The 26,762-nt window shown below is 53.7% G+C and overlaps 9 protein-coding genes across 9 annotated transcripts; 3 read left to right on the top strand and 6 right to left on the bottom strand.

The window, feature by feature from the left end:
- Positions 1 to 1,219: 1,219 nt before the first annotated feature.
- HD553DRAFT_319677 (uncharacterized protein) lies at positions 1,220 to 2,944 on the bottom strand. The gene is made up of 5 exons (XM_046181054.1): positions 2,630 to 2,944; positions 2,397 to 2,549; positions 1,971 to 2,310; positions 1,665 to 1,881; positions 1,220 to 1,584 (listed from the first exon to the last, which is right to left on the bottom strand). The coding sequence occupies exons 1-5, from the start codon at positions 2,672 to 2,674 to the stop codon at positions 1,431 to 1,433; spliced, it is 909 nt and encodes a 302-aa protein (XP_046032782.1). The 5' UTR covers positions 2,675 to 2,944; the 3' UTR covers positions 1,220 to 1,430.
- A 323-nt stretch (positions 2,945 to 3,267) lies between these two features.
- HD553DRAFT_319679 (uncharacterized protein) lies at positions 3,268 to 6,353 on the bottom strand. The gene is made up of 2 exons (XM_046181055.1): positions 6,191 to 6,353; positions 3,268 to 6,120 (listed from the first exon to the last, which is right to left on the bottom strand). The coding sequence occupies exons 1-2, from the start codon at positions 6,281 to 6,283 to the stop codon at positions 3,448 to 3,450; spliced, it is 2,766 nt and encodes a 921-aa protein (XP_046032783.1). The 5' UTR covers positions 6,284 to 6,353; the 3' UTR covers positions 3,268 to 3,447.
- Positions 6,354 to 6,634: 281 nt separating this feature from the next.
- HD553DRAFT_319680 (cytochrome b-c1 complex subunit 8) lies at positions 6,635 to 7,919 on the top strand. The gene is made up of 6 exons (XM_046181056.1): positions 6,635 to 6,723; positions 6,809 to 6,819; positions 6,941 to 6,995; positions 7,214 to 7,327; positions 7,583 to 7,638; positions 7,766 to 7,919. The coding sequence occupies exons 1-6, from the start codon at positions 6,684 to 6,686 to the stop codon at positions 7,802 to 7,804; spliced, it is 315 nt and encodes a 104-aa protein (XP_046032784.1). The 5' UTR covers positions 6,635 to 6,683; the 3' UTR covers positions 7,805 to 7,919.
- A 662-nt stretch (positions 7,920 to 8,581) lies between these two features.
- On the bottom strand, positions 8,582 to 10,760 carry HD553DRAFT_278198 (uncharacterized protein; the record flags this gene model as incomplete). The annotated part of the gene is made up of 7 exons (XM_046178036.1): positions 8,582 to 8,797; positions 8,867 to 8,924; positions 8,998 to 9,064; positions 9,125 to 9,318; positions 9,368 to 9,434; positions 9,493 to 9,777; positions 9,839 to 10,760. 7 exons carry the CDS (start codon positions 10,758 to 10,760, stop codon positions 8,582 to 8,584), a joined length of 1,809 nt encoding a protein of 602 aa, XP_046032785.1.
- A 2,841-nt stretch (positions 10,761 to 13,601) lies between these two features.
- Positions 13,602 to 14,397, top strand: HD553DRAFT_145732 (uncharacterized protein). Its single transcript, XM_046176701.1, has 2 exons — positions 13,602 to 14,032; positions 14,112 to 14,397. The coding sequence occupies exons 1-2, from the start codon at positions 13,880 to 13,882 to the stop codon at positions 14,328 to 14,330; spliced, it is 372 nt and encodes a 123-aa protein (XP_046032786.1). The 5' UTR covers positions 13,602 to 13,879; the 3' UTR covers positions 14,331 to 14,397.
- On the bottom strand, positions 14,122 to 17,553 carry HD553DRAFT_319688 (fungal-specific transcription factor domain-containing protein). Its single transcript, XM_046181057.1, has 11 exons — positions 17,476 to 17,553; positions 17,155 to 17,404; positions 16,247 to 17,080; positions 15,801 to 16,175; positions 15,573 to 15,723; positions 15,427 to 15,498; positions 15,310 to 15,358; positions 15,226 to 15,250; positions 14,989 to 15,159; positions 14,752 to 14,927; positions 14,122 to 14,668 (listed from the first exon to the last, which is right to left on the bottom strand). The coding sequence occupies exons 1-11, from the start codon at positions 17,481 to 17,483 to the stop codon at positions 14,368 to 14,370; spliced, it is 2,412 nt and encodes an 803-aa protein (XP_046032787.1). The 5' UTR covers positions 17,484 to 17,553; the 3' UTR covers positions 14,122 to 14,367.
- Positions 17,554 to 17,743: 190 nt separating this feature from the next.
- HD553DRAFT_319691 (FAR-17a/AIG1-like protein-domain-containing protein) lies at positions 17,744 to 18,756 on the top strand. Its single transcript, XM_046181058.1, has 4 exons — positions 17,744 to 18,023; positions 18,100 to 18,106; positions 18,169 to 18,332; positions 18,431 to 18,756. Exons 1-4 carry the CDS (start codon positions 17,847 to 17,849, stop codon positions 18,617 to 18,619), a joined length of 537 nt encoding a protein of 178 aa, XP_046032788.1. The 5' UTR covers positions 17,744 to 17,846; the 3' UTR covers positions 18,620 to 18,756.
- Positions 18,757 to 21,590: 2,834 nt separating this feature from the next.
- On the bottom strand, positions 21,591 to 23,231 carry HD553DRAFT_346140 (uncharacterized protein; the record flags this gene model as incomplete). Its single annotated transcript, XM_046183170.1, has 5 exons — positions 21,591 to 22,277; positions 22,359 to 22,430; positions 22,535 to 22,657; positions 22,764 to 22,958; positions 23,079 to 23,231. The coding sequence occupies 5 exons, from the start codon at positions 23,229 to 23,231 to the stop codon at positions 21,591 to 21,593; spliced, it is 1,230 nt and encodes a 409-aa protein (XP_046032789.1).
- A 1,294-nt stretch (positions 23,232 to 24,525) lies between these two features.
- HD553DRAFT_262300 (uncharacterized protein) lies at positions 24,526 to 24,708 on the bottom strand (the record flags this gene model as incomplete). The annotated part of the gene is made up of 1 exon (XM_046177423.1): positions 24,526 to 24,708. A coding segment is annotated over one exon (183 nt), but the record flags the coding sequence as incomplete, so codon positions are not given.
- Positions 24,709 to 26,762: the final 2,054 nt, after the last annotated feature.

Raw genomic sequence — 26,762 nt, forward strand, 5'->3', positions numbered from 1 at the left:
CCAAACGCGTTTCATGTCGACGTCCGCTAGATCGCTATACATGTCGCTATCTTGGCGGTGAGCTCGAGAGACCGGCTCATACGTCCAAACTTGTCTGCTCTAACGTATATGTTCCAGTAGGGGCAAGTGTTCCGATTCATCAGGCTGGACGGGAAGCCTGAAACTAGAAGGAGGTTCACCAATCGTACCCGCATTCCGATCGATGTACAAACCTATCGTCCTGAAATTGAGAATTTTGTATCATACGAACTCGACCACAAATAGATCCTCCTTCGTTTCGGTAACCGAGAGCGGGTAGGTAGGGTTCCCACACAAACAGGGGAGCCAGAACCTTCTCCGTGACCTCATAGTGGCCCATCTTGGTGATCTTCGACATTGGGAACTTGATCAAGAGCCTTGTCATCAAAGCAAGCCAGCACCGAGGGGACCGGAGCGGCTAGGGTCGATATGTACGAACAGACTCTCGACACAATGATGCAGCCGTGTTTCATCAAAGCGGTCTATCTGTCATCTCTCATCGTGTCGAAGACGCGCTCGTCAACGTTTGAGGGTCTAGACTGCAGGGCGATATCGAGGTGATGCTTCCTGTTGCCCTTTGCCTCGTCACTCCCCCGATCTGCAGCATCCTCAGGTCTGGCCTGCCTTAGCCACACGCAAATCTCTCGTACGCAACAGATCTCGAAACGCAAACACTGTCGCCCTGTCAAATGACCGGGTCGCACAGACCTCGTTTGGCAAAGATGTAAAGGAGTTGCGGAGGAAACGCCTTGTGAAGCGTTGGGACGCACTAGCACACACACTCGAATCCTACGTATTGTCCCCAAAGACTTTCGTCACTTCAAGAACGTCGTAAGGTGTCTAATGACCCGCTCTGTCAAGCTCGATCTGCTGCGAGGCGGAAACTTTCCAGAACGAACTTTGCGGCTCGAAAGATACCCTCTCATACCGAATGCTGGTCCCTCTTCGATGTCGATGATTATCGCGCAGAATCCCTAACAACGAATTCGGCCCGGTCGTGATCCTACGGCCCAGTATAGCAAGCCCAAACTGCTGTGGTACCCCAACATTCTGGTGAGCCAAAGAAGAGCTCAACCGTTAAGTATAGCGCGTCCATGAAAACGCTCAAGGGTATAGAAAGTGGGAATGTATTCGCACTGCGAAAACAAGATCGATCGTGAGAATATGACTCGTTCAGTGAACAACGATGCAATCGCGACAGCAAATATGGTGAATTATAATATTGGATGTTTGCGTATGTGTACTGGCTACATGATTATCAATCTAAAAAATCGCAAGTCTGCTGCAGTGACCCCGTCAATTTGACATTTGCACTTGAAGCATCTAAATTCTCCTTCCAGTTTGGCGAATCAATCAACGATTCCGTCTGCTCCTCTAGCCTTCCTTCCACTGCGCTATATGTTGCTCGTCGCTTAGACCTCACGGCCGACAGCGGTAGCGGTGCTGTGTCGGGGCTCGGCGACACCGACGGCGGTCGAGTCGGCCCTGGCGTTCTTCCTCATGGAGTCCAACTCGGCGTGCTGGGCAGGGTGCGAGATGAGCGAAGCACCCTCGGAGAATTTACCACTGCAAAATACAAGCAACGAAAGATAATCCCGATCAGTGATCTGCCCGTGTGACTACACATGCGCCCTGACGATACTCACGACTGGAGCTGCATCTTGGTGTAGTCGACCTTGGACAACATGTAGACGTGGAACAAGGTGAAGACGGGCTTGGCGACAAAGTCGAGCACTCCGTAAAAGACCATCTCGGAGGTAGGGGTGATGTAGTTGCCACCGTCGGCAAGACCCCAGGCGATGGGGTAACCAGTCCAGACGACCGAGAGGATGACAGCCGAGGTAACGTAGGCTCGCTTGAAGTCTGAGAGCGGAGAAAGAGAGGACAGGGAGTGACAAGGTGATGAGCAACGGATCTTCGACTAGAGCATGGGCGCTGCGTAAATGACGTACCAGGTCCGAGCAAGGTAACCGATCGCATGGCCGGCCACAAGAGGATGAACCAGATGTAGACCAAGGCGGCGCATCCAAAGGCAAAGTAGCCCCACTTGTACGAGCTGACGACCAGACCTCCGACAAGACCGGTGATGATCATGACCTCGTCGAAGAAGATCAAGGCGATGATGTCCGACAGGGGGAGTCCGGTGGCGAGGACGAGCTCGAGCAAGAGGCAGGGGGTGGTGATGACCCAGTCGATGTACCTGACATACCAGATCTGTCGGGTGTAGCCAACGTCGTAGAACTCGACATAGACGGGAGTGGCACCGAGATCGGACGCCATGGAGAAGTATGCCTGGAAATGGTCAAGTCGGGGCCAGAAAGGCGGAAAAAGATCAGCCCGGTCCGTTCTGCAGGAGAATTCGCACCGCGAACACTCACGATGGACGCCGTGGTCAAGATGATGATGCTCAAGTAATGGAAGGTCCTCCTACCCTTGGGGAGGGTGAAGCACCAAGCCATCATGAGGATGTCGGTGAACAGCATGGCGGCAAAGATCGCCCACAAAAAGTTGGACGCCTTGTAGTTGATGTTCTGTAGGCAGCAAAGATTAGACCAGATCGTCAGTCAAACCGACCGACTTCGATTATTCCAGATGGATCGGGACCACCTACGATGTCCGCATTGGGAGGGTTGACCTCGAGTGCTCGGTTGACCATCTTGCAAGGATGTGTTTGCTATCGACTTGGTTTGGGTGAGAAGTGTGGTCGAGTGTAGCGAGATTGATCAGACTAGTTGGTGGTGGCAAGTGGGATCGTCCAGGTTCTCCTGACCCGACCAGATCGACGGCTGTGATCTATATACGTGTGCCCCAGCAGCTGGTAGCTAGCAGCGGCCTAGGCAGTTTTTTCGGAGAGCTGACGTAGACGACTCAGGGTTGATACCGCGAGGGGGAGAGGAGTGAGTAGTGTGGCTGATGACGATCGAGGATGTCAGCTGGTTGGATAGAAAATAGAAATTGACCTCGCTCGCGATGACCGACGACGACGACGAACCGAAACACAACCAAGAGGCGGATCGAGCCGTCCCTCTCTCTCTCGCGCCTCTTGGCTCGATCTGGAGCTGCTTACGTCGTCCTCGCGTGACAATCACCGGACAGAGACAGGGGCGGCGATGACGACAGGTCTTTACCCGCTCTCTAGCCCTCACGTGAGGGAATATGGCAGGAGACCGACGAGGGACCGGAGGCTTCTACCGCGCATAGGTCGGCGCTAGCGACGATCTCGACTGCTTCTCCAAAATGATGTCATACCTGATGCCGATGGACGTGCCGAGTCTTGTCGAGATATGGGTTCAATTTGCTACTGTAGTACTGTAGCACTACTCTCGTACTATCGAGGACGAGCATGGATAACAATAGAAGACCCGGTGTTTGATGTGATGTTGCATCTAGCGGGACGGACATCTACATTCATAACAAGGACATCACACTCTACGCCCCGCTCTGCTGCGACGCGAGCTCTCTCCCCTTGACTTTGCCCTTGCGCTTGAGCACCTCCCACTGCTCGGGAAACTCGCTCTCGATCATCCTCCTCACCTCGATCCACTCCGACTTGCTCCTCCAGCTAAACTTGACGAGCATCTCGAGCACTGGTAACTCGTCCTGATCTACACGGGAAAGCAAGGTCGTCCTCTCGTCCGGGCCCAACATGCCGTCCGACCAGCTTCTCTTGAAGGGACCCCTGACGACGTCGCACGCTTCGGTCAGTCTGCCGCATCGACACAGACACTCGATCCATGATTTCCAGTTGCCATAGCTGCACCGGATCATGTCCCGCCCATGGGCCCACTCCCAGATCTTTCTCGCCCGAGATAGGTTCCCCGAATACCCACAAGCATCGAGAATAACGCTGAGCGCCGGACGATAAGCTACGCGTTGCAAGCTCGTCTGCCTCCCGTCGGCCGAAGATTCCCTCTCCATCCGGTGTCGAGCGACAATCTCGTTCCAGAGTTCGAACGTCTCTGGCCAGAGCTGGAGCTGATTGTAAGCGTCCATGAGCGCGATCAAGAGGGGCAGGTCGACGTCGAGGAAACTGTCCAACTTGACGATCGAATGGATCTTTTGAATCGTCTGGATCGTATTCCCCGCGATCTTCTCGTCCAATCCCGTCGACTCGCCCGACCCGCTCGCTCGCTCCTTTCTCCTTCGACGCAGGTACCGCGTATACTCGTTGACCATCATCGTGTATACCCGGGCCTGAGGAGGGATCGCAGCGTCCCGCATGTCTCGCAGAAACTCGAAAGTGAGCTTAGGCAGTGGCGACGGACTTTTGGGCAAGACGAGCCGGATGAAATGGAGGATGATATCGAGATAATCTTGTTCGTCCATCATCATCGGGTCCAGAGCGCGAACGTAGGAATACGCTCGAAAGGCATCGTGGTGCGTTTGAGCCCGATCCATTAGGTCGAATGTCAATCTCATAGCGGTCGTTTGACCAAGAACGACGTGCCGCCGACGCATCTCGTCCAGCAAGGAGATAGCATCCGGTACAGCGTTGTTCCCAACGACCGCACCTTCCAGACAGACCGCATAGATCGACTGCAATGCTTCATCCCGATCGACTATCGTCATCTGCCCACCCCGCAAGATCTCGTCCGACTCGTCCATCGCCGCTCCTAGATCCGACCGAACATTGTTGATCCGCGTATAGTCCGGCGTCCTCGCTCTGCTTGAATCCTCCAATCGGTCTACGACCTGTCTCGCCAAGGGAATCGACACCCTCGCACCTGCCCTGACAGCGTTTTCGTACGCCGTATAGACAAGTTCCCTCCGTTCTTCCTCTCCCAGCTCCTCCGCGCGATCTACCGTTCGTACCACCTTTTCAAACGCTCGTTCCCAAGTTTGATCCTCCGGATCCAAGCCTAGGAGCGCCGTCGTCTCCCAGACCTTGTCGATATACCCGTCCGGCAAGCTTTGAATCGAGGTAGTCGAAGTCTCTGCGTCATGGTCGAGCTTGGAGAAGAGAAGCAGCTCAAAGGTTTCCTGATTCGGAGAGATCCCCGCTTGCCTCATATCTTTGACAGTCTCCTCGATGGCCGCATTCCCGGAAGGACCCTCAACCTGGCCCACTCGTATCCGTTCCCGAATATGCCAATTCCATCCTTTCACACCTAGTGTACCCTCCTTCTTTCTGGTTTCCAAATTCCGCCGTAATTCGTCGTACATCCCATCCTGCTCGCCGACCGAAGCGCCAAGATGAACGGAATTCAAAACTCCCACTATGAGCTCTTCATCTGTATCCAGCCCGGCACCTTGCGCCACGTCGTAAAACCTTTTATTATCCCCTGCTCGGGGAAAATCTCCTATCACACCCCTGAAAACCGCCAGCCGTTCTTCCGGTCCCGATCCTTCATACTTGGCCAGCGTCTCCAAGACGGTGCGCACGACCCATTCCCTCTCTTTATCCGAATACCGTGTCTTTCCTCCTCGTAACAATCCCCGGAGTACGAGTGATACCACCTCCCCTGGCAGGGTCAACAAGTCCGGGTAGATTTCCTTCTTGTCTTTCAAAGTGAAGAACGTCCTCTTGAAGTTGATATGTTGGTGCAGATGATACGCGCTTTTAACCCAGGCAAGCGTTCCTACGAGTCCAAGCTGACGAGGAGTGACATGAGGGTTGGTAAACGTCAAACGGAGGGCCTCTTGTAGATCCTTCTGGTTGTTGGAGGTGGAGAGGAGGTGGAGGCCTTTTTCGAGTAGCGGAATAGGTACTACCAGATCCGGAGGTGTGTCGGACGATGAATTCGTATTCGTCGCGGGCAGGAGGAGGAGTCTTTTGTACGTTGTTCGGAGGAGAGGAAGGTTGTTGGTAGACAGGGCACGCTCGAAATCGTTCAAGAGGATGGTGTTCGTGGCAGATGAGCCCGAGGCTGAACTCGAGGCTGTGGTAGGTACAGCAGTAGCCGTAAGGACTGGGGTGACGGTCTTGTTGCTATCCAATGTTGCTGGTTTGTTGCGTTCGAAGAACGAGGAGAATGCCGAGAAGGACGAGGCGGATGTCGTAAAATGACGAGTCGACGTCTGTTTCGCTGCTGTTCGCCTGTGATTGTGACGATCGTTCCACCGCGCCGAGCGGTTCCGCACATCTTCGATGTTGAATCTGGGCTATGTAATCAAATCATTGACATGAGCTCTCAAGAACTAAACCACGTTGTCATGCGGTGCGACGGCTTACCACCGTCTCTCTGCTCAGCAAGGGCCGAGTGCCGCATGTCGAGCAGCACTGCGTGCACGACCGCGTCAGTCGGCTAGATCGCAGGTGACTCATACTTTGCTAGATCGACTGAGGGATCTATCTGTTCCCTTAGGGCCGCTGTAGCTCGCAGAGACATGCGACTGCGAACACCTTTGACATGTCGATATGAAGTTACCATGAAGTCGTAATTGTCACTTCCTCGTCCAAGATTCCAGAGTTGCGGTTTACTGAGGGTCCATGCTCTAGTCGACTAATAATAATGATTATTAGGTAAGCCGGGCATTTCGTCGTGGTGCTGTGATATCCGCGGTGCAACTACCCTTCCCCCTCGTCTCATCTCTCCCGTTTACCCAACCACAACTCGAGCAAAGTACCCCGACCTTCGACATCGTTCAAAGCTTGACATACCCCCGATCCGCCCATCTAATATACCACAGACCGCTACCGCCCATTACCACAAGAGCAGATCAAGATGCGTCCCACTGCCCAGGTCGAGAGTTTGATGCCTACCGGTATGTCGCAGGGTTGCATTATAGGGTAGAGCCTTCCACCGGGGAATAGGGACTGACCGTTTGCCGCTGTTACTCTTGTTACCAGGCAAGGCCTACGTCAGTTCTTCGTCCCATGAAATACCGAAGCCAAGGACTCCCAGACTGACGAACATCCGTTCCTATTTTCTGATTTATTCAACTCGACCTTGATGCCGGACATCGGATTGCGGATAAATAGATCGGATGGTGGGGTAACATGGGTGGACCCAAGCAGAAGGGTGTCATCACCTACGGTAAGCCGCTTCACAGGTTCTGAGCGTTCAATCGCAAGGTGTAGGACTGATCACGGTCATTTACAACATACCATGTGATCCTGGAAACATCGTGTCGGCTGGATTTCATGGTCGTAACAACGCATCGATTGTGCAACAATAATCTACCCACAACCTACCCCTCAATCATATCTCGCATCACCTTGAACCTCCAAATCCACCTCGTTCTGATCTTCCAGCCGTTTCCCCCTCGCGTCAGCGAGCCATGAAGGGTGTCTTCCACGGATACATATTCAACGGATTCAGCAGGTTCATGAGGCAGGCGCCTTATGTCTTGTTGCCCGCTAGTGTCGGTCAGTGCTGGGTCTGGATTTCGAGGGTCGCGGCGCTGGGGATTCAATTCGAAGGCTGATGTCGATGGTTTGCTTTTTATGTCCGATTGTGCTATGCTGTGGGGGATGTTCGAAACCTCGCTCTCGAATCAACATGAACCTGGAACTATAACTCAATCCAATACCCTTGACGGATATCTACCTCGGCCTCAATCGACCTTGCGTTTTCTCTTGACGGATGGGCCTCGACCTTGATCGTCTCTTTGCGAATCGCAGGTTACTCGGTCTACTCGTGGGCCAAGACCAAGTACGAGTGGAACAACTCGAAAGAGGTGAGTTGCGCGTCTACTATTGCTAGAACCCCCTCCCCCCCTTGTTCCTTCTCTTCCCTAGCCTCTCGAGCTTCGAGGATTCCGTACCAAGAGTCAAGAAGCTCATCGTTTCTTTTGCGATCTCTAGGGCCACCACATCCTCGCCCAGCAGGCCGGTGGACACTAGAGGCAGAGCAGTCGCGGGTTGTAATTGTTTTTCGCATACCGGACCTTTTCGAATACAAGGGTTTCGCGTAAAGAGGTTCGGGATGGATCCAATAAAATATCATTCACGTTGAAAAGCTCGAAAAGACAACACGACGATGACGTTGGTACGAGTCGGTTTCTGAGCGATATTGGCGGTTAGAAAGTGGACCGGCTTGGCATCATACGGATTCCTTAACTTCGGTGACTCGAGCCTTCGCTTCAGCCCTGGATGGTTCACCAACAGCGGCTCTGGAGGGTCTGGCGACAAGAGCTTGAGCGGCAGGCCAATTACCGCTCATCCAGGAGACGTTGTCCAGCCCTTAATCAGTCTCGCCACCACATATCATGGCTCTGTGACCATAGATACCAGATCTGCTCGAGGATACTTGTCGAAGCCCATAGCGAAGTGGAGTCAAACGCAACTCCACACGAAGGCCAAAGTTCACCGCAATAGGATATAGCTCATGCAACTCTACTGTGAACCAAGCGTTGGTCTCTGACCGACGTTCCCTCACTGCGTAAAATTCTGCCTCGTTCGTTTGATACCGATGTGACAACCTTGCAACTCGCTACTCCGCTCTACAACACATCAGACGCAAGAGTTTTCTTGCTGAATGTTGCGCAGTCACATGTAGCGCTTAGATTGACCAGTGTATAAAGCTAAACATGCAATACAATTCACCAGGTAGGCTACATCAATGGAACAGCACACAACGTTACAATCATCTCGAGATGAGATTCGGTATGACGAGCAGGTCTACGAGGCGGTACTGAATGCGCCCGTCGACTCCTTCTTGTCTTGGTCCGCCATCTCACCCTCCCTTTCGAGCTGTTCAGCGTCAAGGATCTCGTCCTCTTGTTTCGTCGAGGCACTCTTTTCGATAGAGGCACCTGCGAGCGAGACACGAGGAGCGTGACGCAAAAGAGCCGGGTCGGTCTTTCGCAAGGGTTTCTTGAGTCGGCGACGGGCGACCTGCATCGAGATGAATCAACAACTTTAGCGTTCGACGATATGCCACTGTACTGGACAAGCTTGACTGACCATGACTGGCACGCTGCTCTTTTGCACGAGGTAGTGCGAGGTCGATCCCAAGAGGATACTTTGAGCAGAACGCATATGTCATTAGCAACGCTTCTCGAGCGCAGACGAAAGGGGATCCTCCTGCCACATACCCCTGTAGTTTACCAAGACCTCGCGATCCAACAATCACCATAGTCGGTTCCAGGTAGTCGATCAAGTCTGATGGACAAACCTTTTAGCAGCAAAAAGACCATAGCTACGAACAGCGTTCGATCTCACCCAAAAGCATGTGTCTAGCGTTCTTGGAATGGATCGCTTGGCAAGTGACGGTCACGTTCAACTTGGTCCTCTGCAATAGACCGGTAACTTGTCGAACAAGCTGAAGAGCGATACCCTGTCGTTCTTTCTGTACGCGGAGCTTAGCAACTCGGTCTTGTTCGTTGGGGTTTTTAGGGTCGACTGCAAAGCGGACCCTTGATCAGATCAAAGTTTTCTTTTCAGTGGCCGAACAGTGAGCAAGACTTGCTCTTTGAATCGGTCTCGATGACAGTGGTAACGAGCAATTCGTCACCATCTCGAGCGACCGTACCTGTGGAAGACTTGGATCAGTGTCATTTCCACATCGAGGTGCAGAAGGTCACGCTCACCTATCGCCCACTGCAAAGCGTATCCGGCCTCCTCCGACAGATCACTCAGCACCACATACGACCTCAGCTTCGTCCCAGTCTGCTCGAGCGCTTCATCGGGGTCGCCTTGAGTCATCCTGATTGTACATCGGTTCCTGCCAAACTCGGGTCGGCTGGTCTCGAGGGGCTCGGGCTCAAATTTGGTCGCCTTTTTCCGCTTCCCGCCTTCGTCCTCTGGGGAAGGCGCTCGACGTGTCATGGTGGATTGCTGGAACACGGGTTCGGGTGGTCGAATCACGTTGGGCCCTGGGAACGAAAAGTCGATCAAGCTTCTTATCACATCTACGGGTGATGAGCTTGCACTCACCCTCGCCCAGAACATCAACTTCGACTTCGACCGCTTCACCGTTAGCGTCTTCGAGGACCCCAGTTCCACCCAACCCAGCGGCATCTCCCTCAAAGTAGATGGCGTTTGCTTCGGTATTTTTCTCCGTCTCTTCGTCGAACACATCTTCCACCCATCCGTCCTCGCCAACAATCTCGTGACTCAAGGACGATTCGTCGTAATCCAGATCCGTTTCAGTCTCGCCATCGGTGTCCTCGTCCGACGCGTCGTCTTCATCGCTGTCTTCGGCATTGTCACCGACACGTCGCTTGGCCGAGAACGCGGTCGATTTAGGCCGATAGCCTCGCGAACTACTGGTAACGCTCTCCCCATCCGATTCGGCGTGTTCAGACAAGGCCCCGACCGGGGAGGTCTCCCTCGATCGAGGTCCCCCAAGACCAGCAGATCCGGCGGCAAGACTTCGACGACTAAAGATCTTGTACTTGTCCCGTTTCGATTTCGAGGATGATCTCCCTCGTTCCTTTTCCTTCGTCCCACCAAATGCAGAAAAGAGTCCACCCGTATCTTTCTGGGGCGAAGTGTCAAAGTCGACAGTCTTTGCCCTATGCAACTCGAACGAAGACGCTCCGACCGGTTGGCTTCGGACGACAGTGGGCTCTGCAGCACTGAAGCCTCCAAGTCCGGGACCCATCGCTTTCATACCCAGGGCCGCGAGAGCTCCGGTAGTCTTGGTCGACCCAAGAGAAGTTGCGCTGGGCGACTTGTGCATGAGATGACCACCGCCACCGCTCTTGCGGTTCAGAGCTCCCATGATCAGGTCATTAGCCTGTTTGTCGGAAGTCGGGGAAACGACGGTCCCGCCGGACGATGTCGATTCGCCAGAAGTAGAGGTAGGAATGAGGTTTTTAGCGTCGGTAGGCCCGGTCGCGGAGATGGACGTCATTGCCAGTCCACCGAAACCAGCGGGTTTGGAAGACGTTGGCGTGACCGTGCGAGTCGAGTTGGAATCCCCATCGTGGTCATCATCGCCGTTTCCAGTCGCAGTGCCGGTCGGTCGCGGGGTGAAAGGCGAACCCAACGTATGTTCAGTTTCGTCACCACCAGGGGTGTCGGACGACCGCGTCAGTGTCGAAGAAGACGGTTCCGGTACGGTCACCATGTCGTTATCACCGTCGTCCAAAATGGGTAGAGGCAGCATTAAACCAGTTGGAGAATTATTCGGAGAGACGAAGACGGACGCGGCAGGCGAAGCGAAGAAGACGGAACCAGGCCGGGAAGGGGAATAAACGGATTGGGAGGCATCATAAGCAAAAGAAGGATCAATAGCATCGTTAGTAATCTTCAATATACCCCTCGTAGGGGTCTTTTGGATCGGGCTCGAGGTCGACGAGGGCTCCGAATCTTGTCGACTCGGTTTCGAGCCCGGGGTCTGCGTCTTGATTTGGTTCTGGTTCTGTATGGGCGTCTGCATCTGTTCCCTCTCCCCGGTCTGGCTGTCCGAAGTCCGCGCTCTGCGGATGACATGTGCGATTTTGCTTTCTAGCTCGGCACGTTCGGGTGTCATCTCCGTCTCGGTAGCTTCCGGTCCCGTCGAGATATCCCCGGATCCAATATCCTCTGGCTCAGAAATTGGCGCGGTATCTTTTCTTCGTGTCGACATGAGATCCTTGATCTTGCTCCCCATGTCAAACAAGCTCATTCGCTTGTTCCCCGCAGATCTTCTTCCCGGCCCGTCATCCTTGGTGAAACTCGGCTGTCTACCATGCTCGCTCAGAGCAGGTTCCCCAGCGGACAAGTCGCGCTTGTCTTCCTTGTCCTTCTTTTTCCGCCGGAACAACCCGACCCGTTTTACGCTCTTCGACCTCCCTCTCGCCTCGTCACCATCGGATCCATCACCCAGCTCGAAACTGGTCTTTGTCTCGGTCCTGGGCAGGTCTCTCTCTTTGCCTTGACTGTTCTTCCGGCTCCTGTCGGAGATCGAGCTCGAAGTCGAGGTCACCCTCGAGGGCGTGGTCATTCCGGTCGTCTGGGGCGTCTTGAAGATCTCGGGTGAGTCCGAATTCTGACGAGACATGGTAGGGCGGAGGATTGGAGGCTCGTTGAATGTAACGCTGCTGCGTCTGGAAGAGGGCGAGGTGCCGATAGCGGGCGTCATGGCGACAGAGAGCTTGTCCTGGTCAAGGTCATTCTGTGACGAATGGATTTGTTCGCTTTGTGCCACCGGACTCTTCGGGAACCCGACCATATCCCCCGAAGGCGCTGCCATGCTTGACCTGCTCAACCCTAACCCGTCTAGACCTTCCTGAAGCGGGAAGGTTGTAGCAGGGCGATCCTTGGCCGCAGTCTCGTGCACGTTCAACTCGAGCGGCGGGACAGCTTGCCCATCCGCATGATGTACCTCGTGCTCGTGTATCACGTCCAAACCGCTGGGGTTTCCCATAGTACTCGGCAACGTACTAGGGCTCCTTGCGCCAACTCCCAAGGGCGGGGCGAGGCCGCTTGGGTTGATATTGTTATTATTACTTTGACTTTGAAGGGATACGACGGTCTCGCCCTTCATCGGGCTCGGGGCCGAGGCGGACGCCGGGGCGATCATCAATGGAGATAGGTACCCTGAATCTTGTTCGGCCTCTTGAACCGTTTTGATAGCGAGACCATCTGGACGAGTCGGACTCGTCACCATGACAGCATCCACGGGAACCAAGCCTGGAGCCCGAGGCGTCTCATCGTCCCGTACCTCCCTTTGATCTTGAGGTGCATTCCCATCCAGTTGACCCGTTCCTTCCTCCTGACCGGATTGTGGTTTGCCTTCCGTGATGAGGCCCCAAGACCCCTCGCTCGCCGTGACGAACCCAGAACCAGATCCAGATGTCGACGTAGAGACGGACCCTACTGTCGACCGAACGCTCGAGACCCGACCGAAACGACCCGAACCAGACTTTGATTTGCTTACCTGCAACGGCAATCGAGAAGGTGCTTGTCAGCTTCTAGCCTCACAACCGAGTCGGAATTCTAATAGACGACTCGACTCACCTCCTCTTTATTAGCCTCTCCGCTGAACACTGCGTTCCCCGACCCGGTAGACGCATCGCGTTCGTGTTGACGACGTCGTTTCGATTTCGGTTTGAGCGAAAACGTTACCGGGAGCGAAAAGGAACGAGTGAGTTTGGGCATTATTGTTCGAGGAAAGAGGAGGTGCGAGGCGGGTGTCGGTTCGAGGTCCGACGCAGGGTGGAGGATGGTCCGATAGCGGGTCGAGAGGTGAAATGGGGGGTATTTCGAGGATGCGGGTTATCGTCGTGCGGTCAAAGGAGGTTTGTTTGTGCGGGTAAGCGATTGAAAGGGGGTGGTGTGGGTCGTGGAGGTCGACGTCGAGCGAGAAGAAGTCAAGCAAAGAGTGGTAGTTCCACGATCAGCTTCAAGGATCCTTTCGATCATGCAGGTCGTCAAGTAGCAACAACTATCCCGATGCCTAACTGTTCCTCTCTCTCCCAGGTCGACCATGAAAGTTTTCCCTTGATCACACGTTTTCGTCATCACGTTTCTCCCTCTCCCTCTCCCACCCTTTCGTGTCTCATCATGTGATCGATCCACCTCGAACCCCCTTCTTCCCCTTTGGAATCGGGCAGAATGTCTCTGATGATCGTCGCGCACGCCTTCCTTCTATTCGCTGTGCGCTTTGCGGAGCCGATCATCAGTGGATCTCCCTTTCATCAATGCTGCGTCCTTCCCCCTGCCCCCCTCCCCTCCTTTGAGATATCCTGAAACGTCACATCTCGCTACCGGCTACCAGATAATCAAGACTTACCAAAGTTGGCCGCCCGTTCTACATCCCCGTTCGTCTTCTACTTCCCCATTCCACCTCCAAGTCAGCAGACTCTCTCACGACAAAAGCACAACTGAGACGACCGGGCTACGAGTCCTGTCATCCAGCGGAACCCCCTGACCCCCAGGGACTCACCCTTAGAGCATACTTGGCGCTCTTCTCCGAGATTCCCATGGCAGTGAGCCTCTCAACCATATCGCCATCGACAGAATGTCTATGCAACGACATCTCTTCTAATGGCTACCTCTTGTGGTCTTATTATTATCTACTTGGTGGTGTTGCTTGCGAGACTGGTCGTCCTGGTTTCTCGATGTCAATTTCTTGCTTCTTGCAAGTTATCCGGTTCGGGCAAATCCTACGAGCAGACCCTGAGTAAAGTATCCTATCCTGTTCGTAACTTCGTCTCTCCTAGTATCAATTAGCACACAATATCTATTCTGACAGTTGATAGATCGCCGCAATATCTAGCGAAAAACGACCCCTCGTTCAGACACAATCATCTATCGATCGCCCTACAAGCATCGTCATCTCCGGACCAACTCGCAGACGACGACGAGACCGCCAAGCCCGAATCCGTTCGCGTCCGCGCCCCGCGATTCCGGATCTGACGAAGCATCAAGAGTACCGCAAGTCTCGGCGGCATTGTCGATCATCCGCGGTGCAACCGAAATGGGTATGTCAATCTGAAACGCCCACGTACTACACGGATACAACCAAGACGCGCTCAAAAGATCGGCACATACAGGCCTTCCTCCTTCATGAAACTCTCCCAGCCCTCATAGCTCATCAATTGCCCACCAGAGTCTTTGCCCATGGCAAGATCACTTCCCGTCGCGGGCCCACAATTGGTCCAACTCTGCCCTTCTTCGAGATCGAATTTCGTCCAGATGACCTGAATCAGACGGGTCGTCAAGTCGTAGTCGAGGTGGTAGCCAGGCTTGAGGAGATCGAGGATGCGGGTGGATCTTTCGCGGGATTCTTTGGTCGCTGCGAACGTCGCTGCCCAGGAGCACGGTAGGAGAAAGCTGCCAGAGGGGGGGGGAGTGCATGATAGTGTGTAAGCCTCGATCGGTCTCACGGTCAGAGGACAATTGCGAGAACGACCTACCCAGTAAACATGCCCCGACTCATGGCTTCCGTAACGATCTCAAAGATGGCGTCCACCGCACCCTGTACCCTTGGGCTATTGAAAGGATCTTCCACAATCTCGGCAACGATCCATAGTTCCATGAACGCCTGAAACAAGAGGTTGCCAACGACAACTCGGGTGTGGTGCGGTGTCATCTACCAACAGAGATCCTGCTTAGCATGACGATCGGTCGACAGGTACTGACGGCAGTCTTACCAGGGTCGACATCCTCAACGCACCGACTCTGTCCAAGAGTGTCTGTCCGAATGCCTGCATTTCTTGTTCTCTTTCGAGCAAAGCCCGATGGAACTCAGGATATCCCTTCATGTCCTTGGCCTTGACTCGGAGTATCTCGACCGAGCGTTTGATGTCGGAAAGATACAGGCCCTGAAGGACAACGGAGTGTGGTACTTGAGCGCGGTCCGATATCAGGGAGCCGAAAGAGCGGCTTACCTCGGCAATGTACGCTAGTGTATCCCTGAGTACGTAATCGTAGTGAGCTCAACGACTAGGCCAAGATGACGAGAGTAGACTCACCTGTCGAGGCCATAAACGAGCTCGATATGGTCGTGTCCAGTCTCATCAGCTGCAGATCCGCACGTAGCCGTCGGTCGGTGAGCTAGCGCGCCGCACGGGTATACGAACAAGACTGACCTTGAAAGGGTGTTAAAAACCAAGCTTGATCACGGCGTAGCAACCTGGTCGGTGTCAGGACCGACAGACAGGCTAGCAGGTATCGATTCGATAGTCCGTCAGCCACGTGATCGGTCGCCGTGTTGGATATGGGGTGACATCCTTACCGATAATCTCGACGGTAACGGTCTGTTCCAGTATAAACCTTCTCTCCTGCGAATACCGCGCATTGAGGAATGTGTTTGGTCCCCCCATACTGTTGATCAGGCGGACTGCCAAGTCCATCGGATCCATCCATTCAGTATGGCCAGCGAGCCTCTGTCATGCGAGCACAGCACACGTCAGATGGTTGTAGTCGTGTAACGGAGCTGTGGGCGGGGCGGGATGATCCTTACATCGCGGATGGACAGCATCAACACCGCTCCTAAACTCATGTCCATCTCCACTGATCCCGCCTTTTCCGGTTCCAAGTGTCCCGCAATCTTGGCGACCCTTAAAAGCTCCAACGCTCTGCCCCGTTGAGCCCGGCTCAGTTCGTACATTGCATTATCGTTCTGTTTGGCACCTTCGCCTTGCGCTTTTGCCATGCGGAAACCGATGTCGAACGTGGCGATACTGAGGATACCTAGACGGAAAGCATCGCACGTAAGGGATGTGCCGTGAGGGTATGATAAGGCGAGGGGAACGAAGAGGTTCAACCAGGGATTACATGTCGCTGTCGTGGGGATGGTCAAGATGATATTGCAGGTATGCGTCGTGAAGTGCTTGAACTGTAATCAAACAAGAATGCTCAAGACCAGACGCTTTGGCGCTAACGCAGCCAAGACGATCTAGATCTCACCTGATGCCGCTGTTCGGTATTCGGGAAGAAGCCCTCGAGATTGTCCACATCGATTGTCCTGGTCATCTTGGGCATCCGAGTTAGTTCTCCATTTATCCATAGCGATTTCATCCACGCTTCATGAGCTGTCTGCCTCGCACCCGTACCCGCATACGGGTGCAGTGGAGAGGGTCCGAACTGCGGTACCGTCGATTGTCTCGCTTCAGGGGGGTTCGATGTGTTGAAGAGATTACGAGATAGAATCGGCAGAACCGCCACAGCCGGACTGGGGTCCCCTCCTTCGTGCTGGTTGGGCTGACGAGGGTCAAGGTCGTCGTCGAGCAACGAGAAACGTGCGTCATTCTGGGCAAAGTCGAGCCCGAATGTCGGGACATGCACGAGAGATTGATCGTCCCGGTGACGTGGCTGCCTGGAAGGTCCAGGCGCCATCGCGTTGGAGGTTAAGGCCGAACGGCCATACAGCTGCACAGCCGAGTCAAACTCTTGCGGGACACTTGCGCAAGGTTGCGCAACGAGTGGGTATTGGTAGTGCTCGACCTGGTGATCGCGAGATGATCGGGAGACAGAGACTCCTTCCAGTCCAGTAGACGATGGCTGACGGTGATACCCTGACGGAGTTGCATGAGGAAGAAAGGTAGAGGGATCCTCGACTGGTGTCACCGACATGATCTCCTGTGGTCTGGACAGATTTGTAGCTTCGATGCATGCCCGGCTCACCCGAGGACGTCTAATGTCCTCGAATTCAGATGCATTGGAGGACTGCCTCGCTCGAGGAGAGGCTGATCTCGTTCGAGATCTGGTCGCACCCTTGTTCGCACGTGGAGGGTAGACGCACTAGAAATCGACAGCATGTGGAGCAGTGGTCATTTCAGCTTCATGTGCAGCGGAATCTCGTCAATAGTACTCACCTCTTCTGCCCTGACGGTGCAATTTCCACAGATCGGTCGTTTCTCATCACACCTCACATGTCGAGTCTTGCAGCAAACACAGCCCGCGGTGGACCGTTTATGATATCGTCTGATCCGACCATCCGTATTGAAAGCGTACGTGCACGGGATCGATCTCCTCTCGCAACGGACACATGGTGAACCATAGTCACATTTGACTTTGCTCGTCTTGCAAGCTACGCATGGCTTTTCCTGTCGAAGTATACCTGGACTGTTGGACCCAAAAAGCTCACCCTTCTTCAGCATTGAAACTAACATGCATGATGTCGTCGCGCAACGTACGTGGACATATCGCTGCTTAGCAGAAAAAGCAGCTAGAGCTCAAGCGCTATCCGAGTGAGTAGGTGATGAGATCTATAATGTAATTCACATTGGCTCATGAACTGCACAACAGACTTGACATGGTTTGCAAAGTGTAGCGGTGTAGATCCGCCTCGGCGAACATGGCGATCGCGAGAAATCTCAGCTCGAGCGAGATTCAGGCAAGTGCCTCCCCCCCATCCCTCCTCCATTCTTAGCTAGCGACGTCGTTCGTCGTAACCTCGATCGACACAGACATACAATACCTGTAGCTCGTCATTCAGCTCATAGAAGCCCGCCGATCTCGCACCTCTTCCTCTGTCGACGACTTTCCCATCCAGCGATCCTTCAAGATGGTCAATGACATGCACACCCAGACGACACTGCCGAACCCGCCAGCATCGGCTCGACCGGCTCGATCAAAGCCCAGGATCGGAGGAGTCGTCTTTCAGTTCATCTCGACGATGCTGATGATCAATGGCTACAAAGGTTTGGGTCATATCGATATCCCCGATTACCTGGTGCCAAAGGTCCGTCATAGCTTTTCGAGAAATCGCGTTCGTTACGTTTTGCTAAACGGGAGTCCATCTCGATCTGGCGGATTAGGGGATCGGTGCGTACTAATAGCTCAGAGGACGATATCGCTATTGAGCTTATTGGCGAATGCCATATCAGGTTTCGATAGGTTCTTGACCAACTGGGGCCTCGTCATGGCCATCATAACCACCTCTCTCGGCGTCCTCTCTGACGTCCTTCCCGGCGTCACCGCGATCAGGAGTGTCAAACGGGCTTTCCTCTTGATCGCATTCCCCTTGGCTATCACCATCTCTTCGATTTACGTGAGTAGTTCTCCGTAGCCGCTGGCTGCACAAATCGATCGCTGAATTTTCGTTATGTCTTGCCCTGTCACGCGACCTCTCTACTTCTCGAAATTCAGTGGCCGTTGGTCCTCATCGCCCCGTACCTCATTCTACCCCAAAAATCATCCATCGGCTCCTCCTCGGGTATCGTAGGAGAACCTTCTTCCTCTCCGGACACTCCCGAGATGTTCCGTCTCCCTCTCTGGATCGACCTTAGTTTGCACGCCTTACCCACAGCCGTACTCTTTGTCGGTTCGTCGAGCTGATTTCTTGATGACGTATGCATTCGATTATGACGCGCCGAAAGCACCAATCGTCTTTGGGGGTCGCCTATGGACGTGTTTGTAGCCTTTTCGTCGAGATTTGTGTTGTCTTGGCCTCATTTCAGCGTCTTTGGTCCGCGTCTTTGCTTCGCGTGTCTTGATTGCACCCGGCCGGAGGCAAATAGTCCAAATTGGTCCAAATTGGTCCAAATTAGACCAACGAAGACCAAATTGGACCAACGAAGACCAAGGGAGACTGACAAAGACCGAACAAGTCGTATCGATACTACCTATCTCCCTCCTTGACATTACCTAGTCTCAAGTGCTCTACGTACCTCTCAAATTCATCGAGATGAGCCAAATTCCCTCCGACGAAGAGCTTTTTGCCATCCTCAACCAGAGGATGTTACAGGACAAGCATGGACTGGACCAAATCTTGTCCAGAATGAACGCTCCCGGTGTCAATGCTGGAGTTTATGGGCAGGCTGCTCCACTGCAGGCCCCCCCTTCGTCCCAAACTGCCCGCAACCTCGTCTCCCCAAGTGCCACGATCGATTCAATCGATGAATCAATCAACAATCGACCTCCTCCTTCGACTCCCGGTACCACTTCCTTCTCAGCTGTATCCAGTACAGCTGGTCGTCCGTCCTCCCAACTCGATCTCAACTCTTATCAATCGCGCTACCCATCTCAGTTCATCGGACGTCAAACCCCCTTCCCTCACCCCCTGCAGCTTGCTCCTCAGCCATCTTTCACCACCTTCGCGAGTGGTCTAGCTCCAAGCAGCTCTGCTATTGCAGCTACGAAGAGACTGCCAGGAGGAGGATACCAGCAAGCGACCAGTAGAGGCGTTGAGAAGGTTCCCAAGATTAGCAAGGTTACGCTCGGTCGAGGGCAAAACAAGGCAAGTCTTATTTCGACTACTCTTGGTCTCATTTGGTCTTATTTGGTCCAAATTGGTCTGATGAAGTCTTGCCAACGCTGGGTTCGTTCGTGCTTGGTAATCTCTAGGTCATCTTCATTGGCTGTGGCTCTATCTTGCGCACGAAGATCAAGTTATGGCAGTCGGGAGGAGGTCCCAAATTCCTAGAAGCTGTCGAGCTGCTTGGTTATATGCAATCAATCGTCGTTACTAGCAACATGACGCCTCGGGACGTGGGCAATGAGGTGCTAAGAGTCTTCCGATCTGTTCATGGACCTCAATTCCTCTCCACGCCTTTCGTCTGGGCCAAATGTGGACAAGGATCTACCAAATTCGACGGAAGGATGACTTGGCCAGGCTTCACCACTCCGATTGAAGACTTGAAGGACAAGTTTCGCAACTCCTACTACATTTGCATCTTTGAGGAAGGGTGGGACTTGCCAGAGAACGACAATCCAGAGTGGAGATTACAGGTAGCGGGTGAGATGGGCGAAGACCACGACCCTTGGGAGAAGACGACCGAGGAGGATGAGGATGATGTTGATGGACTAAGGAGTTGCCAAGGATGCAGTAGACGATACCCCCCTGAGATGCTAGCCGCTCATCAGGGGAAGTGTCAGGCATGGTTGGACCAACAAAGGCGTCAATTGCTCGAGGAGTCGGAGTCTGATTCAGACTTGGAGTCATTAAGGAACCTGCCGCCGGTGCAAGGGAGACCAAAAAAGACCTCGGGAGGTCAAAAGAAGACCAAGAGAGTCCTTCTCACGTCGAAAAAGAGACCAGGCAAGGCTGTCGCACCACTCTCCAAGTCCACAATCGTCAAAGACGAGCCGACCGAGGAGCTGAAGGTGCCCAATCCCATCCAAGGCGAAGTCATCGAGCTCATCGATAATACCGACGATGAAGATGTCAAGCCCAGGATCACCTCTGTCGACCAACCTCCTCTCTCTACCCAACAACTTCTCGCTCAGCTAGCACAGCAGCCAGGATTTGGGGAAGAGTGGTTGCAACGTCAAACCCAACTCATGGCTTTGGCTGACGCTGGAACCTCTGCTGTCGATGGTCTTGGTCTAACGGGAGTCCAAGAAGAACCACTGTTCTACAGTGAAGACGAGGATGGGGAAGAACGAGGGGTACAGGAAGGATTTGGGGACGAGAATCATGAGCAGGAGCAGTGGATCAACGATCCCTTCGACCAAGATCCCAATGCGTTGGCAGCTGAACTGTACAGCCACTTGGAGACCCACATGGATTGGTCGGGAGGCATGCCCGAGTCGACTGTCGAAGATGTGGGAGGTCCGTCAACGGCTACTGTTGAAGAGGGTGGTCCTAGGGAAGTCGAGGCAACGGTACAAGGTGTAGAGGAGGCGTCTACTTCGGCACCTGTCAAGCGGGGAAGAGGAAGACCTCGAAAGACGAGCAACGGAAAAGGCAAAGGCAAAGAAGTCGTTGCTCCAGTCACACCAGTTGCAAGCCCTGCAGATGATTCGGAGGCCCTTGAGCGCCCAAACAAAAGGCGAAGGATCCAAACTCAACGTTTAGACCTTGATAACTACGCCAAGGCTGGTCGCAAATGATGTCGTCTCTGTGAGTTGGACGATGTAATGGCAAGCTTACAACTTCTAACACTGAATATCATTGCCGTCAATGTTCTTTAGTCTTTGATAGTCTTTGCTGTTCTCATTTGGTCTTCGTTAGACTTTTTTGGTCTCTTTTGGTCTTCGTTCGTCTTTGTTGGTCTTGCTTCGTCTCTGCTGGTCCTTTTTGGTCTTGTTTCGTCGTTCTTGCTCTTCTTGGCTTCTCTTTAGTCTTCCTTAGTCTTATCTGGGATTTGGAACATGTGTTTTAGACCGACTCGTGTTGACGCGAGTCGTGATTGGAGTTTCGAAGTTCTTTCTATGGGTTACGTTCTTAGATTAGTGTTCGTTGTTGGGTTTTAAGTCTTTATCAAGTCCAAGTTGTTCTCGCGCCGGCATGCATAGACATATTCAATATTATTGTACAACAAAAAAAAGAGAACGAAGTCAAAAACAAGAAGTAAAAACTCGACGATCAACGTCGAGAGAAGTCCGGGCGGGGGTTGGTCAACCTCCCCAAGTCCTGGCCGGACTCCGTGATGCGATTCGCAGCATCAACGAACCACCGCACGAGGTCGTGCACCGAGGGGAAGTAATGAGCAATATTTTGCTCATGGAGAGCCCACTGGGCGTTCTCCATCGCCCGCTGGAGCTCCTCGTTGAACCCGGTGAGTCGATCGCCGATGTTGGCGATCCTCGAGGTCGAGGCGGTGGTGGAGGGGGAGGCGGGGGAGAGGGGGAGGCCGAGGCCGGTAAGACCAGGTCGGCGGTGGGGGGTGGTGGGGAGGAGGGGGGCGGCCAAGTAGCCACCAGGGGGCGCCGGGGGAGCGTCGAAGTTGGCCCCAAAGCCATGTCCCGAGCCGAATCGGCTGTAGGGACCTGCCAGCGGGAGGTCGGGCTTGACGTCGGCGGGGGGGGCGGGTGGTGGTCGCCGGTACTTGCACTTCTCCTTCACCCCACCGTTCCACTGGCACCCCGAGCATCTCCCGCTCGACCCGATCACACAACGGTTGAACTCCTTGTTCAACGCCTTCAAGGCCTCCGATGGCGGCCCGTGCTTCCCGGAGGTCGTTCGGTGCCCCTTCTGGCACGGCTCGCACCGGTCGTCCCCCAACAACTCCACCACGCTCTCCCCGTGGTTCTCCTTCCACTGGCGGATGGACTGAGAACACGATCAAATATATATCAAGTGTAAGCAAGACTATTTTAGTCCAACGAGGTCTAACTCGGACGATAGACATACCTTTGCCAAGTCCATCTTGTATTGGGAGACCCCCTCAAGGGGCTCCCCGCTCTCCATCTTGCTCGACGAACGCTGTGTATATGCAAACGTTGAATATGAATCAGCAAGATGTTACTTGTACTCGAGTAAAGATAGAACACGTAGACTCGAAGACGAATAGACAAGACTAAACTCACCCCGCGCTCGTCCTTCTCCTCCTCCTTCTTCTCCTTCTTCTCCTCCTTCCCCTCGACCTCCTTCTTCTTCCCATCCCTCGCCAACGCCAGGTCCACCTGCCGGGCGATCTCGGCCTGCTGGTCCTGATCGAGGTAAGAGGTACAACAACGTTGTCGAGTCAGCGAACGAAGAGCTTCTAAGACTTCCGAACGATAGCTGTAGAGACGTTCTAACGCAAGCAAGACTTACCTCGGCCTGCTTCCTCTTCCTCCCCTTCTCCAAATCCCGGATCCTCTCCGACTCCTTCTCCGCCCTCGCCTTCTTCTCGGCCGCCTCCTTCTTCCTCTTCTCGGCCGCCTCCTTCTTCTTCTCCTCCGCCATCCTCGCCTTCACCCCCTCCTCGACCAAACGCGCGACCTCCGCCTTCATCTCCTCGGGGGATAGCTATCAGGTCAAGACAAAAACACAACATAATCGATGTCAGTACGAGTTGATAAGACCAAACGAGACCGAACGAGACTAAACAAGACCAAGAAAGACTAAACAAGACCACAAAGGACTTACAGGAAGCGGTGTGAGAGAGGACCCGTCTCTCTCCTTCCTGGAGTCGGCCCTCGTCTTCCTCTTCTTCCCCGCAACGTCGTCGGGCGCCGTCGACTTCCTCTTCTCACCACCGCTCTTCTTGTTCTTGTCGTTGTTGGGAGGAAGGCCGGACATTTTGATTTGAATGGAGAGATTTAGAGTACGAGTAGGGTTAAGAGGTGATAAAAGTGATATGAGAGTATTCGAGTAGGTCAGTGAAAGTGTAGAGAAGTACGAGAGAGAGGAAATAGGTCTAGCTGCTTACATATATACATACGAAAGGACCAAAGGACTTTGTTGTTTTGTTGTTTTTTGATGGCGAACAAAGAAAAAAAGATGAAACACTTGTTTGTTAGTCCAATAAAGTCTTTCTCACGCGCAACTCGCAGCACAATAGAGATGGGGACACCAGGTATGACGAGTTGTCTATGACATCATAGCGATGACGCTCATGAAATGTTGATGGTGTCATAGACGAACTCTCGTACAGCGAGATAGTACTGTGTTGCGTCGACGATGGAGACCCATTGCTGAATAGGGAAACGCTGTTCCAGACCTTGCCTGAATTCGTATGTCGAGAGCAGTGGTGGTACATGATCCATGTAGCGAGGCACTATGACGTGCGGATCTCGAACCCTAGGTGCTCTTATTTGATCGGCGATGGGGTCGGTAGCATCCATATCCATGATATTGAGCTGTTCAGGACGATTTTGTCGTAAGATAGCCTCATCTTGACTTTCGAGGGGGAAGAGATTGAGATCAAAGCCGCTTGCAGCTGCATCTACGACTCCTGTAGCAGTTTGGAAGTCCGATTTGGTCGATTTTAGTGTACGATGGACCAACGCAAGACCAATTTCGACCAAAACTGACCTCGATACCACATCTGCGCTGGGCTAAGTCCTTTGAGTCCTTGATTGGACATGCCATGATAGTTCCACATGTCGACGTAATACCCCAACACGAAGTTGATGTAGGGTAAGAAGACATAGTGTAGACAGTAGATGTCAATAGGATCTTCACGATAGAGGTGGTGAACACGTTCCATCTCCAGGAAATGACGAGTGAATTGCTGTGTTACTGTTTCTCCAACTTGTCGCCATTGCCTCTCGATCCGTACGTTCCGTGTAGATGGTCCTTGCATGAAGGAACCCCGATTCTCACCTATAGAGGAGCTCGCAGGTATGTGACAGGAGCAAGAGAGACGAAATTGGTCCAACTTAGTCTTGTGGTGGAGCAAATCGGTCTTGCGCGAGACCGATGAGATCGATCACATACCTCTCACCGCGTTCATCAACGTACGAACACCTAGATTCTCCCCACCATAGTCTGCCCTGACTCTTGATGGCCAGCCCCACTGCTGAGTCGCTTGTAAGAAAGAGTCTTCCACAGTTTCGGACTTGTTGTTGTCAGACGCAAGCATGAACACGATCAATCGACTCTTGCCGTCGACAGCACCGTGTATAACGAACTTCCAGTTGATCAACTTGTGTTGCCCGTCCATATGCCATACGGAGTTGACAAAGGGTACATCATAGTCCCTACGATGTAGTACTCTCCCACTTCGGACCATGTTGCCATGAGGATCTTGAGCTCGCAGGGTAGCTCGCAGCTGTGCTCGAGTGACTTTGACTTGCTGAGCGGAGAGTAGCTATTAGGAGGAAGGACTAATAGTCTACGCGGGGCTAGGTCTAAGGGTAATGGTGTAATAACGGATGAAGTATATACCTACAATGAGCCTATTATAATAAGCACCTACGGGAGATGTAAAAGTAGACCCCTGTGGGGGTGTCGAGGGGTGTCTCCGAGGGGACCTCCGAGGGGGTCTCTCGCGGGAGTAGCGACGCGTCACGTGACGGCTATAACAGGATCCCCCCCCTAGGTCATCGTCCCGATGACCAACTCCGAAAAAGGAACACGACCGTAACCCCCAAAGGGGTGTAATAAGAACCTGCCCAGCTGGGCTCTGCCCTCGGAGAAGAGATGTCGAGGCGAAGGGGGGTGACTCCCGAAAGGAAATGCTCGGACTGAGCAACCGTAAAACCCCAAAGGGGGAAAGAAAAGAATCCACGCGATGGAGGGGGGGTATCGTAACCCCAAACGACTCGTAGAAGACGTAGCCAACCCGACCCCAAGAGACGTAGGAAACACCCGGACTGGGCACCATAAAAGACTCGGACTGAGCCACCGTAAAAGAATCCCGGACTGGGTGCCATACCGACATGTAGTCGGGTGAGGGGGATGGTGATCCCCGTAAAGAAACGCTCGGACTGAGCAGCCGTAAAGAGAAACACCTCGGACTGAGGGACCATAAATGAATGTAATAAACCCGGCCTGGGTACCATGAACAAGAAAAGAAAAGAGACACCGGCACGCCTAGTTGGGGGTCCACAGCGGGACATCATCGTACGCCGAGAGGTCGTACGCAGCCCCGGCTGGCGCAGCGGAAGAGGAAGGTTGAAGGGTGGCGCCGGCAACCTGCATGGAATGCCTCTGCTTGGCTGCCTTGATCCAGGCTGGGGCCGATTCGGGAGGTGCCCGGGGATTCGGGCACTGGTTCGCGAAGTGTCCCATCTGGTAGCACTTGAAGCAGGGGACGGTGGGGTTAGGTTGCCGGGCGGCCGAAAGATCCATAGGACCACCTTGGTCCACAGGAGGAGGAGGAAGAGAAGAAGGAACCGGGGGAGGTCCCGGGGCAAAAGGAAAAGGAGCTGCCATCTCGGCAGGCTGAAAAGTGGGTGCGCGGGGAGTTTCCCGGCGAGGTCGTTCAGCGGGGATTGCGGGTCGATCGTATCGAGCGGCCAAGTTCTGGATGTCCAAGAGGGACATCTCCGTGTACCCATCGTGGGCACGAACCGACAGCTCAACATCCGACCGGAGTCCATGACGAAAGACTCCCCGGAGAGCGGCGTTGTTCCATCCCGGCATAAGACCCACAAGGGAGTTGAACCTCGCGGTGTACTCGCCGACCGAGGTGTTCCCTTGTCGCAACCCTAAGAGTTCCCCTTCGGCAAGGTACTCTCGGGATGCTAACCCAAAAGAAGTAAGAAAGAGAGTCCGGAAGACATCCCAGGTACACTGTTGTGCAGCCTCCGGGGACGTGTACGACCGGGCCCATAAAGCAGCGCGACCTTGAAGGTGGGTCGACGCGAAGATGATCTTGATCCGATCCAAAGAGTAGACCGCTGGTGCGGTCTCAAAGTGCATCTCGCACTGATGAATGAAGGTGGTGGCCTTCTCCCGTTTGTCCGGGGTGTCAGTCCCATCAAAGGGTCCCGGCGGGGCGAGCCGAAAGGGGTTCGATCCCTGACCCCCGACAGGCTGCTGCTGGCTCTGAGCGAAGAGCGTCATGGCCTGCGCCATCTGTCGGAGTGCCTCCTCCATAGGAGAAGGTGCGGGGGGAGGAACAGGAGGAGAAGGAATATGGCCGTCGTCGGACATGATGAAAGGAGTGTCGAAAGGAGGGTGAAAAAGGACGTGAAAAAAGGAAGAGACGAGGGAAGGAAAATTTGCTAGCCGGGGTAGAAGAGGATGATCCGTTATTCTATTAGGAGGAAGGACTAATAGTCTACGCGGGGCTAGGTCTAAGGGTAATGGTGTAATAACGGATGAAGTATATACCTACAATGAGCCTATTATAATAAGCACCTACGGGAGATGTAAAAGTAG

The sequence above is a fragment of the Filobasidium floriforme genome (genome assembly GCF_021052385.1).
Source record: "Filobasidium floriforme strain CBS 6241 chromosome Unknown HD553scaffold_28, whole genome shotgun sequence".
Lineage (NCBI taxonomy): Eukaryota > Fungi > Basidiomycota > Tremellomycetes > Filobasidiales > Filobasidiaceae > Filobasidium > Filobasidium floriforme.

Excerpts from the sequence above, each read along its gene's own strand:
- HD553DRAFT_319677 (XM_046181054.1), bottom strand. The coding sequence starts at position 2,674 with ATGGTCAACCGAGCACTCGAGGTCAACCCTCCCAATGCGGACATC. Across the intron at positions 2,550-2,629 it reads ACCCTCCCAATGCGGACATC|AACATCAACTACAAGGCGTC; the intron begins GTAGGTGGTCCC and ends TGCTGCCTACAG. Across the intron at positions 2,311-2,396 it reads TCTTGACCACGGCGTCCATC|GCATACTTCTCCATGGCGTC; the intron begins GTGAGTGTTCGC and ends GACCATTTCCAG.
- HD553DRAFT_319679 (XM_046181055.1), bottom strand. The coding sequence starts at position 6,283 with ATGAGTCACCTGCGATCTAGCCGACTGACGCGGTCGTGCACGCAGTGC. Across the intron at positions 6,121-6,190 it reads TGCTGAGCAGAGAGACGGTG|CCCAGATTCAACATCGAAGA; the intron begins GTAAGCCGTCGC and ends TTGATTACATAG.
- HD553DRAFT_319680 (XM_046181056.1), top strand. The coding sequence starts at position 6,684 with ATGCGTCCCACTGCCCAGGTCGAGAGTTTGATGCCTACCG. Across the intron at positions 6,996-7,213 it reads GAAGGGTGTCATCACCTACG|CCGTTTCCCCCTCGCGTCAG; the intron begins GTAAGCCGCTTC and ends CTGATCTTCCAG. Across the intron at positions 7,328-7,582 it reads CTTGTTGCCCGCTAGTGTCG|GTTACTCGGTCTACTCGTGG; the intron begins GTCAGTGCTGGG and ends TGCGAATCGCAG.
- HD553DRAFT_145732 (XM_046176701.1), top strand. The coding sequence starts at position 13,880 with ATGGCTACCTCTTGTGGTCTTATTATTATCTACTTGGTGGTGTTGCTT. Across the intron at positions 14,033-14,111 it reads TGAGTAAAGTATCCTATCCT|CGAAAAACGACCCCTCGTTC; the intron begins GTTCGTAACTTC and ends CGCAATATCTAG.
- HD553DRAFT_319688 (XM_046181057.1), bottom strand. Across the intron at positions 15,724-15,800 it reads TGATGCTGTCCATCCGCGAT|AGGCTCGCTGGCCATACTGA; the intron begins GTAAGGATCATC and ends CTCGCATGACAG. Across the intron at positions 15,251-15,309 it reads CTCGTTTATGGCCTCGACAG|GGATACACTAGCGTACATTG; the intron begins GTGAGTCTACTC and ends TTACGTACTCAG.
- HD553DRAFT_319691 (XM_046181058.1), top strand. The coding sequence starts at position 17,847 with ATGGTCAATGACATGCACACCCAGACGACACTGCCGAACCCGCCAGCA. Across the intron at positions 18,333-18,430 it reads TCACCATCTCTTCGATTTAC|TGGCCGTTGGTCCTCATCGC; the intron begins GTGAGTAGTTCT and ends CTCGAAATTCAG.